Here is a 12,058-nt window from a genome sequence, read left to right on the forward strand (position 1 = left end):
CGCCCCGCCGCCGCCTTGGTCTCTTGGGCAAGAGAGGGAGCTAGACCAGGCAGGCATTTGCAGGAAAGGCATTCCAGGCAGGGAACAGCATGTGCAAAGGCCCTGGGGCAGGACTCTGCCTGGCATGTTGGAGGAACAGTGAGGAGGCCCGTGTGGCTGGAACAGAGTGAGTCAGAGGGAGAGAGGGAGGAGGGGAGGGCAGGGAGGGGACGGGGCAGGTTGTGCAGGGCCTTGGGGAGGACTTGCGACTTTCATACGTTTAAAGACCCAGACTCAGTCCAGTGTGATGAGAGCTGGGACAAGGTTTGCACAAGGGGCCAGGGGAGGGTGTTCCAGAGAAGGAGATGTTAGAACCGGGCTTGGAGAGATGGTTGGAGTTTGCCTGAGAGCGAGAGGGGCAGGGAAGGTTCATGGCAAGAGCGAGAAGGATGAAGGCCAGGGTCGCGTGTACGGCGTGGCCTTCCAGGACAGAGAAAGTTGAACCTCAGCCGGCGATGTTTAAAAATGGCCGGTGACACTGGGGAGCTGGGAATTCCAGGGCCTGGCTTTGGGTCTCTCTCTAGATGGCTGGTGTTGGGAGGCGGACGTGGCAGCAAGGCAGAGCCAGCTACATTTGGAAGCCCGCTAAGGTTGGAAGAGAAATCCTGCGGGCGAGCTCACCGTGGCAGCCGAGGCGGGTCCAGCGGACGCACCGCTGGGCCCCAGTGGAAACCCTAGGCTCTCCCATATCCCGCCAGGTTTAAACAAGTGCGATTATGGTATCAGCAAGTCCTGTCCTTTGTAAATCCCAAAGATAAATTAAATATGACCCCTCTGTACACCCCAGGCCATCACCCTGGGCCAGGCTGTTATGCCCACCGGGATGTTTGCCCACCCCTCCCCCCGGACTTCCAGCCTCTGAGAGTCCAGAATTCACTCAGCAGCCAGACTTTTTTAATGTGTGTGTGTGTGTGTGTGTGTGTGTGTGCACGTGCGCGTACTTTATTGTGGTAAAATATATATAATATAAAATTCACCATCTTAACCATTTTTAAGCGCACAGCTCGGTGGCATTAAGTACATTCACACTGTCATGCAACCATCCCCACCATCCATCTCTAGAACTTTCTCATCGTCCCAAACTGAAACTCTGTCCCCATTAAACACTCCTCAGCCCCTCCCCCAGCCCCTGGACCCCACCATCTACTTCCTGTCTCTATGGATTTGAGTCCTCTAGGGACCTCATGTGAGTGGAATCAGTCAGTATTTGTCCTTCTGTGTCTGGCTTCTCTCACTGAGCATCATGTCTTCAAGGTTCATCCATGCTGTAGCGAGTGTCAGAATTTCCTTCCTTTTTAAGGCTGAGTAATATTCCACTATAGGGATGGACCACATTTTGTGTATCCGTCACCTGCTGATGGATATTTGGGGTGTTTCCACCTTATGGCTACTATGAATCATGCGGCTCTGAACATGGGTGGGCAAGTATCTGTTTTCAATTCTTTTGGGCGTATATGTAGGCGTGGGTCACATTGGTGATTCTATGTTTAACTTTGGAGGGACCGCCAAGCCATTTTCCGCTATGGCTGCACCATTTTACATTCCCGTCAGCCGTGCATGAAGGTTCCAATTTCTCCACACCCTCATCACCAGAGATGTTTTAAAATGTAACATAGATCATCGCCCTTGAGACTAAAACCCAAGCTTCCCACGCAGCCCACGGGGCCCTGAGTGGTCTCATGTCTCCCCGCTTTGTGTATGTGTTGGGGCCACGTGCTCTCTCTGTTCCCCAAACATCCCATGTTTGTTCCTGCCCCGGGGCCTTTGCATTTGCTGTGCCATCTGCCCTCAGCTCTCCCCATGGCTGGCTCCGTCCCATCCCTAGGCCCTTAGAGAGGTGTCTCCTGACTTTTCCGTCAAAAGTCACCTCCCCCACCCCCAGCCACTGTCTGTCCTCTCACCCAGTTTCATTGCCTCGGTGGAACTTAGAACCACCGAAATTATCTCGGGCTCCTTCTGTCGGCTCGTTTCCTGTCTGTCTCCCCCGCCTTGGCTCTCTGCCATTTCCCCAGTGCCTGGCAAGTGGTAGGTGGTCGGTAAACATCTGGGACATGAATGCCGGGGCGGTGCCTGGATCTCCCAGTTAGGAACTGCGGGAGCCTCAGCAACCAGGATGGAGGGAGTTGTCTGGTGCAAAGGGGGCGGGTGCTCTGGGCCCGGAAGGGCTGGACCGGAGGCCACGGCGGCGCCTTTGTCATGGGCTGGGACAGACCAAATTTGGGCTCGTGGCCACGGACAGGAAAGAACAGTTTGTACACTCCGTCAATGGGATCCAGTTTACATTTCTATTGTCGGTATGGTCATGTGTTTGTTTGAGGGAAAGGCCACAGGCGGTGGTGACGTTCAGGCTGCCTGTGAACACCCGGCGGACCTGGGAAGTCGAGAAAACTGGTCCCAGGCCAAACCAGGGTGTCACTTGAAATACAGCCGCTGTCCGGGGCCAGTCTCACTTATACTAGCATGAGTGTGGTTAGCTGTGCTTCATGCATCGTGCTGGAGAGCCTTGTGTGTGTCTCGGAAAAAGAGACCCTTCAGGAAGGTCCTGGCATGAGGGGAGAATGTGAGCCACATAGATACAGAAGGAACCATGTTGTGGGTAGAGGGAACCACATGTGCAAAGGTCCTGGGGCAGGACCAGGCATGGTGTTTTGGAGGAACAGTGAGGACGCCCATGTGGCTGGAGCAGAGTGAGCAAGGGGGAGAGAGGGAGGAGGGGAGGGCAGGGAGGGGACAGGGCAGGTCGTGCAGGTCCCTGTGGGCCACGGGGAGGACTTGGGCTTTTACCCCCAGGGAAGTGGGAGCGCTGGAGGGCTGTGGGCAGAGGGGGGACAAAGTTCGTTTAACTTCTGAGTTTGGAAAAATGCTGTCACCCAAACAGTATTTATCCCTTTTTGATTGGCCCCTCCCCTCCCGGGCCTCCTCTGATTTCAACCTCACACCCTTATAAAGTAAGGCAACAATGGAGAAAGCCCACTTTACAGACGGGGAAGACTGAGGCTCAGAGGGGGAGAGAGGCCTGACTAGTCCCAGGTCACACGCCGGGTTGTGCCAGGGCTGGGGCTTCAACCCAGGTTTCAGGGTATGACTCCAGCTTCTAAAAGATGCCCCAAGGTCATACGAGTTTGGAACCCGGAGCCTCTTCGTCACGACCCCAATGCATTTGAAAGACTTTGAGGAGTCCAACAGCTGCCCTGAGGAACCCGCAGCGATGCTCATGCTTTTTGACCATGAACCCCATGCTCGGGTGGAGTCAGCAGACACCCCCAAGGCACACCCATAGAAAATCCCCCAAATCCCCTACTCGGCAGCTGAGAGCGTGCATTTTGGTTCCGTGGTCCTGCTCTGGCCTGTTCATGTTTTCCTCGTGCGGTCGGGAATGTATTCTGGGCAGCACAAAGCACCAAATCGAACGCCTGATCTAAGCAGGGCTGCAGAAAGCCACGTATTCAGGGATGGGCAGTGGGGGATCTGGGGGACAGCGACCAGGTCAGGAAAGAACTCATTAACAGGCAAACGTTTTAAAGCCCGTGATCGACGTGATATAAAATTCAATAAGACATTCAAGAATATTCCCCCCCCTTTTTTAAAGTAAATCTTATTGGAGTACAGCTGATTTACAGTATTGCATTAGTTTCAGGTGTACAGCAAAGTGATTCAGTTATACATATACATATATTCATTCTTTTTCAGATTCTTTACCCATATATAGATTATTACAGAATTATTGAGTACAGTTTCCTGTGCTATACAGTAGGTCCTTGTTGGTTATCTATTTTATACAAAGTAGTATGTGTGTGTTAATCCCAACCTCCTAATTTTTCCCTCCCCACCACATTTCCCCTTTGGTAGCCATAAGTTCGTTTTTGAGATCTTTGAGTCTGTTTCTGTTTTGTAAATAAGTTCATTTATATCACTTTTAAAATTAGATTCCACGGGCTTCCCTGGTGGCGCAGTGCTTGAGAGTCCGCCTGCCGATGCAGGAGACGCGGGTTCGTGCCCCGTTTCGGGAGGATCCCACATGCCGCGGAGCGGCTGGGCCCGTGAGCCATGGCCGCTGGGCCTGCGCGTCCGGAGCCTGTGCTCCGCAAATGGGAGAGGCCACGACAGTGAGAGGCCCGCATAACGCAAGGAAAAAAAAAAAAAAAAATTAGATTCCACATGTGAGTGATAGCGTATGATATTTGTCTTTGTCTGGCTCATTTCACTTAGTATGATAATCTCCATCCATGTTGCTACAACATTTCATTCTTTTTTATGGCTGAGTAATATTCCTTTGTATATATGTGCCACATCTTCTTTATCCATTCGTCTGCTGATGGACATTTAGGTTGCTTCCATGTCCTGGCTACTGTGAATAGTGTTGCAGTGAACACTGGGGTGCATGTATCTTTTCGAATTATGGTTTTCTTGGATATATTTTTGAGAGGAGCACATAAAACCTGGTCGGCCCATCAGCTTTCCTTGCTGTATGGCCTTGGGTAACTTACTTACCCTCTCTGGGTAACCCATGGTTGTCAGCCTCGATCAAGGATTGCTGGAGGGTGTTAAATACGTAGCCTGACATCTGGTGTTCGGTAAGCTGTCGGTGCTTAGCAGTTACCATTATTATTGTTGTTATTGTTATTATTATCATCATCATCATCATCCCATATCTTCTCACTCTACACCTCAGCGAGGTGGAGGTGCTCTGAAATTTCCCTGGCCTGTGTGTCAGGGTCTGGGGCCTCTGCCCCCATGGACAGTAGGGTCTGGGGGCTCTGCTTCCATGGGGTGCTTTTCAGCCTAAGTGGAACAGAGATATGCAAACAATTTATCTGCCCCCAGCTGTCCCCAGCACCACAATTAGTGACAGAAGGGATCTTTGGCCAAAGCGGAGCAGCAGGGGACCCCCAGCTGGGGCCTTTATCTGACTGGTCAGACAACAGTGTCCAAACACAGGGGGTCACTCCAAACCACTGATAAGAAAGGAGTCCTGGAGTTGGGGCAGGACAAACTGAGCCCCCCTCCAAGGGCCCACTGGACACCTCCTAGTCAAAAGCACAGGACCCAATTGTGAGGCCTTGGGGTGTCTGGAGGTTGATCCCAGGCCCATCGGTGCCACTTGGTGCTGCCTGAGTTTGAATATGTCGCCTGCCTCTCTTTGTGCCTCAGTTTCCCCATCTGGAAAATGGGGATGATAATCGCATATCCCTCTTGGGGGAGTTTCGAAGATTAGATGAGTCAGTGGAGGGGAAACTTGTTGCTCAACATAGTCAAAGGAGTGACTCATCACGTATTAACTATTGGAATGTACCATTTCACACGGTGTGACCTTGACGACCCTCCCAGGAGCTCCAGTCACAGCCCCTCACTCACCAGGGGCTGCCACTCACATCTCTGGGTTGGGTGGCCTCCCTTGCACCTGGCACAGCCTGGAGTTGTACTCCTGGTTTATTTGCTTACTTGTTCATTGCCTGTCACTCCACCATTAGGATGTCAGTGCCACAAAGGCAGGGAATTGTGTCCATCTTGGTTGCTGCTGTGTGTTAGACACATGGCACCCTGGAGGTGCTCAGCAGTCAGTTTGCCAAGTGATCAAAGGAGAGAAGTAAACGGTAGTGCAGTTCAGCTCTAATTTATGGATGAGGAAATGGAGGCTCAGAGATGTCAAAGTACTTGCACAAGGACACACAGCAGAGGTTGGCAGACTTTCAGTGAAGTGAATGCCTTAGACCTGGTTGGTCACCTGCAGTTTCTGTTGCATACTCTTCTTTCTCTTTTGACAGCCCTTTAAAATTGTACAAGACCCTTTTCTTTCATTATTGCCTCTCCCTAAAGAGCCCTTTTAGACAGTTTTTTTCCCTAATCACTGCACCTCATGAAAGTTTAATAGCACAGGTATATTATATATCTGTTTATATACTGTATCTATATCTATTTATCTATGTTTTAGAAATAAAAAGAGCAAAAATTTTTAGCCCCCTCCATCGCCCCAAGAACCAATTTTTGCCCCGACTGAGAACGGATGGATCTGGAACAGGGTCCCTCCGCCTCGGCACTGCTGACACTGGGGGCCGGATGACTCTGTGGGGCTATCCCAGACCAGCCTACCTGTCCCTGCCCCCTCGAGGCCAGGAGCCCCCCAGTCGTGACAAACACAGATGTCCCCAGACATTGCCTTGGGGTGCAGGATCACCCCAGTTAGGAACCTCTGTGCTAGGCAATTTCTTTGAATTGACATCAGCTGTGGGATATAGACTCCCTGAACCGGTCCTCAGTTTACCAACCTCATCAGTTGGGTAAATTTAATCAGATGGCGCTATGGAGCTCCTAACACAGTAAAAACTCAGCAAATGAAAGCTGCCCACTTGGGATCTGGGGCATCTTGGGGCACTGGACATTAGCTGGCCTTTAGCATTATACACTCTGGGTCCATCTGTTCAGACCACAGGAAGGCCCATTTTAGGACTGGGCCTCTAGATGGGAGGAGGAAGAATTATCGGTGTCCTCTTTTTTTTGTTTTTCCTTGATTTTTCATGGAAACATCCAGAGCAGCTCAGGCCGATAGAACTTTGTGTGGTGATGGTGGGCGTATTCGGTGCCGTCCAATTCGGTCACCACCAGCCACGTGTGCCTGTCGAGTATTGAAAGGTGACTGGTGCGGCTGAAGGCCTGAAACTTTAATTTCAATTTAGCCAATTTAAATTTCAAGTTGCATGTGACTCGGGGCTCCCGTACTGGACAAGCTCCCGAAGACAGGGTTTCCAGGAGCCAAATGACAGGCAGGTGGTCAGCAGGTGGGTGAGAAATAGTTCAAGGTTTTAGAGGTGATTAACGATAAGATGGCAGGGACTTCCCTGGCGGTCCAGCATTAAGACTCTGCGCTCCCACTGCAGGGGGTGGGGTTCAGTCCCTGGTCGGGGAACTAAGATTCCACATGGCCTGCGGCATGGCCAGTAAGATGGCACGATAAAAAGGAAGGAGATTCTGACACCTGTTACAACATGGATGAACCTTGAGGACACGATGCTCAGTGAGAGAAGCCAGACACAGAAGGACACACGGTGTGTGATTCCACTCACAGGCGGTCCGCAGAGGAGTCACATCCACAGAGACAGGAAGTAGATGATGGGGGCCAGGGGCTGGGGGTGGGGTGGGGAGTCAGCGTTTCATGGGGACAGAGTTTCAGTTTGGGAAGATGAGAAAGTTCTGGAGATGATGGCGGGGATGGTCACAAGATACTATGAATGTACTCAACGCCACTAAACTGTACACTTAGAAATGGTTAAATGGTAAAGTTTATGTTGTGTATATTTCAACACAATCTAAAAATCAAATTAAAACAATTTTTAATGACATGGCATATAATTACAGCATCATATTATTTAGAAACTACACTTAGTTAAATTTTAAAAGAACTACGAGGAGTGTAGGAGAAAAAAGAGAGAGAGCTTCCTCAGCCCAATAAAGGGATCTGCAGAAACCACAGCTAACATTATTCTTAGTGGTGAGAGACCGAATGGGTTCCCCCTAAGATCAGAAGCAAGACGAGGACACCTGCTCTCACCACTTCCAGTCAACAGGGTTCTGGAAGTCCTAGTCAGTGCGATAAACCAAGAAAAAGAAATCAGGCATACAGATTAGGAAGAAAGAAATAAAACTTGCCCTATTTGCAAGCGACATGAATTTCATGGAAAATCCCAAAGAATCTACCAGAAAAAGAAAAAGACTCTTAGAACTAATATGTGAGTTCAGCAAGGTTGCAGAATACAAGATTAACACCCCCAAACCAATCGCATTTCTAAATGCTAGCAATGATCAATTAGAAACCAAAATTAAAAACACGCTCTCATTTACAATTGCTGCCCAAACCTACCATGTATTGAATGTCAACTTGGCACCAACCCTTTTACACTTGTTATTTACTGACTTGGAGACCCAACAAACCCTGGGAAGTGAGTTTTATTATAGTCCCATTTTACAGATGAGGAAACTGAGTCTCAAACAGGTGATATGGCTGGGCTGAGGTCAAGAGCAGTGAATAAGGGCTCCAGACTAGAGCCAGCCATAGCCTAGGGCCATGGCTTTCAAGGTACAAAGTAATAGCACCCAAGACAGAAATAGCAAGGGGATAGCAATAATAGTAATAAAACCCTCCTTACTACATGTCAGCCACTGTTTGGGGCCCTTGATTGCATTCATTATCACCTTTTCCCTCCTGAACAGCCTCTGAGGGAGATTCTGCAATTGTGCCCATTTCACAGATGCGGGGAGTGAGGCACAGAGAGATGAGGGGTGGCGTCTGAGGCCCACAGCCTGGGCTGCCTGGTTCCAAAGCATAAGCACACAGGTGGCGCTCAAGAAACATCCCCCTTCTCGGGTAGGCCCCTGAGTGCCAGCCGGGCACTGTTGCCCGCTGAGCATGTGTGGGTGCTGGTTCCGGAAGAGGGTCTGTGCCCAAGGCCTGGAGCCCGACGGCTGGCTGCCCGGGCTGGGCCCTTCCCAACCCAGTGGCCACCCATGCCCAGCCATGCGGCCATCCAAGCAGGACGGGCCGGCTCCAAGGGGCCGCTGGCTGCCCGAGCCCGGGAGTGGCCACAGGGCGCGGGGCCGAGCCGGGCACAGCCCTCTCACCACTGCCCAGCCTGCCCAGCCTAGTCGGCCACGCGGGGGCAGCTCAGCCCAGCCAAGGAGGGCTGCCTGCATCCGCTCCTATCGTGGATGGGGAAACTGAGGCAGGTGGGGCCGCTCCTGTGCTGTTTACAGCATCCCTGGGTCCTGCCCGCAAGTAGGTGCTCAGCACACAGCGTGTGCAAAGGCAAAAGCGCGATGCCAGGCAGACGGCGAGGGCCCAGTGACTGTTGTGCGAAGTGTCATCATTATTATTATCCCCAAAGCAACCCTGGGTGCACTGAGGCCCCAGCAGGGGAAGTGACCCCTGCCCCGCTGGACCACGTGTCCTTGGAGGTTCCCAGAGCTGGGATGGGAACGCGTGCGTCTCATCGCAGAATCCAGGCAGCTCACGCCAGCGCCTGCTGGATGTCGGGATGTAAGCACTAGCTACAGAATTAAAACAACAAGGGGCAGGGGAATTCCCTGGCGGTCCAGGAGTTAAGACTCTGCCCTTCCACCGCAGCGGACACGGGTTCGATCCCTGGTCAGGGAACTAAGATCCCGCAAGCGGTGCGGACAAAAAATAAATTAATTAAATAAAATGATACACTACTGTGTAAAAAAACAACAGCAAGGGGTGTGGGGTGGGGCACTTTTTCGTCATTCTAACCCTCCCTTTTCCTTGTGTACAAAATGGGTACACTAACAATGCCAGATTTGTGGCTCTTTTCATGATTTAAGGGAAAGTATGAAATGAAAATAAGAAAAAACATCTGTGGTCATGTTAGGGACTTAAAAAATAACAGTAATAATAATAACAGGGTGGATGTCACCATGGATCTAGAGCTCAGTATGCCCTAAGCGCTTCATATGTATCAGCTCCTTGCCACCTCTTGGCAACCCAGCCAGGCCTGTGAGATGCTTTCGCACATTTGAAAGAGAAGACTCTGAGGCTCAGGGAGGTTAAGCGATTTGCCTAAGGTCACACAGCAATTAGCTCTGGGCCTTGGAGTGTGGCAGGTGGGAGGGGCCTGATTCTCTTTCTCTGGCATTTGATAGTGAGTCCCGCCACCTTTGTCCTTGACCTGAGAGACAAATGGGGGAGGGGGGCTAGGGGTCCTGTCTGGCTGGGCTTGTCCATTTCCTCTCCCCCGCAGTCTGGGGTGGAGGGTGTGAGGGCTGCAGAGGGGCCTGGCTCTACTCACCCTCCATCTAGGCCTCCGGAGCCAATAACGCTGAGCTCAGCGTCTGTCTGCTTCACCCGGCTGCCAAGGAGCCTGATTATTTTTAGATAAGATGGAGGGGCGGGCGCCGGGGTGGGAGGGAGCCCCCAAGCCCGGCGGGTGGGGCCGGAAATGTCACAGCTGCAGAAATATGCCCCTCGGCCCCCTCTCTGGGGATCCTGAGTGGCAACCCAAGACCACAGGCTGGGCCCCCAGGACTCGGAAGGCAGAGGCGGTGGGGAGGGGGCCCGAGGGGCCAGGGACTCACCTCTCTGGCCCTCTGTTTTCCCGTCTGTGAAATGGGCATGAGAGTTCCCACCTCATATGGCAGAGGCAGGATTAAATGAGTTATCCTCACTTGACAGATGAGGAAACTGAGGCTCAGAGAGCACTTCCCCACGACTGAGCCAGCCCCTCTACTCGGGTTCTCGCCATGGTTCAGGACACAGGCAGGCTGGCGCTTAGTGACCTCAGACGTCCATGACCCCCTGGGGCAGCAGCCAGGGAGGGGGCCATGCCATGCTCCAGACCACGGCGCTGGCCCAGCCTAGCACTGGGCTGATGTCTCCTCCCCTCCTGAGTGGGGGTCCCTGCGATGTCACAACTCCCCCTCCCTGTCTTTGCAGATGCAGAGCAAAGCGGCAGTCCCCGGGCGGGGATGGGCTCCGACCAGGAGGACAGCAAGCCCATCACACTGGGTGAGTCTGGAGGTGGCGGGGGTGGAGGGCACGGGCCCATCCCCATCTTTTATTTAGGAATCGTTTCCCGGAGCGCCCCCTGTGGGTTCTGTGTTGTCCTGCGTGAGCACCTGAGTCACTCCTCCCAGCCGTGCTATGGAGTAGGTGCTGCAGTTGTTCCATTTTGCAGAGGCAGGGACTGAGGTCTGGAGACGAATATGGGCCTTCCCAGGGGCATCCAGGGAGCTGGGGTTGGAACCCCCGACCCTGAGCTCCAGCGTCTGGGCTCTGAGGTGCTCCCCCCATGGGAGAGGCCCTGGTGGGCCCTGCAGTCTCGTGGGACATTGAGTGGATGAGTAGGACAACTCAGTTCTATGTTGCGGGTGTGGGAGCAGAGCCAGAAGGACAGAGAGGATTTGGAAGCTTCAGAGTCCCTGCTTCTTCTCTGGCTCCCTGACTACTCCCTTCCACAGTCTGTCCTCCTGAAGTGGTCAGAGGGTACCCGTGAGCACCTGAGTCAGGCCCCGCCCATCCTCTGCCCACAGCCCTCCAGGGTCCCACCTCCCGGGGGGTAAAAGCCCAAGTCCTCCTGCCCTCCCCTCCTCCCTCTCCCCGCCTCGCTCACTCTGTTCCAGACACACAGGCCTCCTCGCTGTTCCTCCAGCACATCAGACACCACCTGTCCCAGAGCCTCTGCACGTGCTGTGCCTGCTATCTGGACAGCTAACTGCTTTCTCTTGCTCCAGATCACCCAGGTCTCAGCTCAAATGCCTCCCTCTCAGAAAGATCTTCCCTGAGGCCCTCAGCTCAAGCAGCCTCCGTCACTCTCAATCTCAGCCCTCTGTTTTATTTCCTTTCGAGGAAGTTAGTGATTGCGTATGTATTTGCTTAGTTGCCTAGTGATTGCAAATGTGTTTGCTTCTCACCTAGTGGAACATCACCTCCTCAAGGGCAGAGGTGTTTGTTTTGATCACTACCGTGTCCTCAGTACCTAGAACAGGACCTGGTACACACTAGGTGCTCAAAAAACATTTCTAGAAAGCAAAAAAGGAGAGAAGGAAGGATGAAGCAGAGGGAAAAAGAGAAACTAGAGGGATAGTATATTAGGGGCAAGGAAGGAGGAGAGATGAAAAGGGAGAAAGGAAGAAAGAGCCAGTGGGTGAGGGCATCCCCGTTGGAAGGTCCATCACAGGCATGCACAGGGAGGCTGGATGGTTCCAGGAGGTTCACAGGCCCCCAGGCCACACCTCACTGACCATCTGTGACCCAAGTCCTCCTTGACCTCCTGTGATCCCCAGGCGCCTCCCTCCAAGCCAGATGTTCAAGGCAGGCGGCGGGGGCCATGGCGCTTGGCCTGGTCCCGTGGGGAGCTCCAGCGTCTGGTAGAGGAAATCACTTCCTCCCCGCCCGCCAGGGAGTCCCCTGGAGATGGAGCTGGGCGAGCACTGCACAAACAGGAAACCCCGGTGCGGGTGGGGCGGAGGGGCGTGCTGACAGCAGTCGGCCAGCTGGGTCAGCAGGGAGTGG

General features: G+C 52.8%; 1 protein-coding gene across 3 annotated transcripts in view; it reads left to right on the forward strand.

The window, feature by feature from the left end:
• The window catches only part of NFIC (nuclear factor I C), a 60,110-nt gene that overhangs the window by 26,901 nt on the left and 21,151 nt on the right, over nt 1–12,058 (forward strand). For all 3 annotated transcript variants that reach the window (XM_007460334.1, XM_007460335.1, XM_007460333.1), the window contains exon 3: nt 10,481–10,552. In XM_007460334.1, the coding sequence (XP_007460396.1) occupies nt 10,481–10,552 (72 nt within the window). The remainder of the gene's footprint in view (nt 1–10,480; nt 10,553–12,058) is intronic.

Source organism: Lipotes vexillifer, unplaced genomic scaffold (assembly GCF_000442215.2).
Source record: "Lipotes vexillifer unplaced genomic scaffold, Lipotes_vexillifer_v1.1 scaffold225, whole genome shotgun sequence".
In the NCBI taxonomy this organism is placed as follows: Eukaryota; Metazoa; Chordata; class Mammalia; order Artiodactyla; family Lipotidae; genus Lipotes; species Lipotes vexillifer.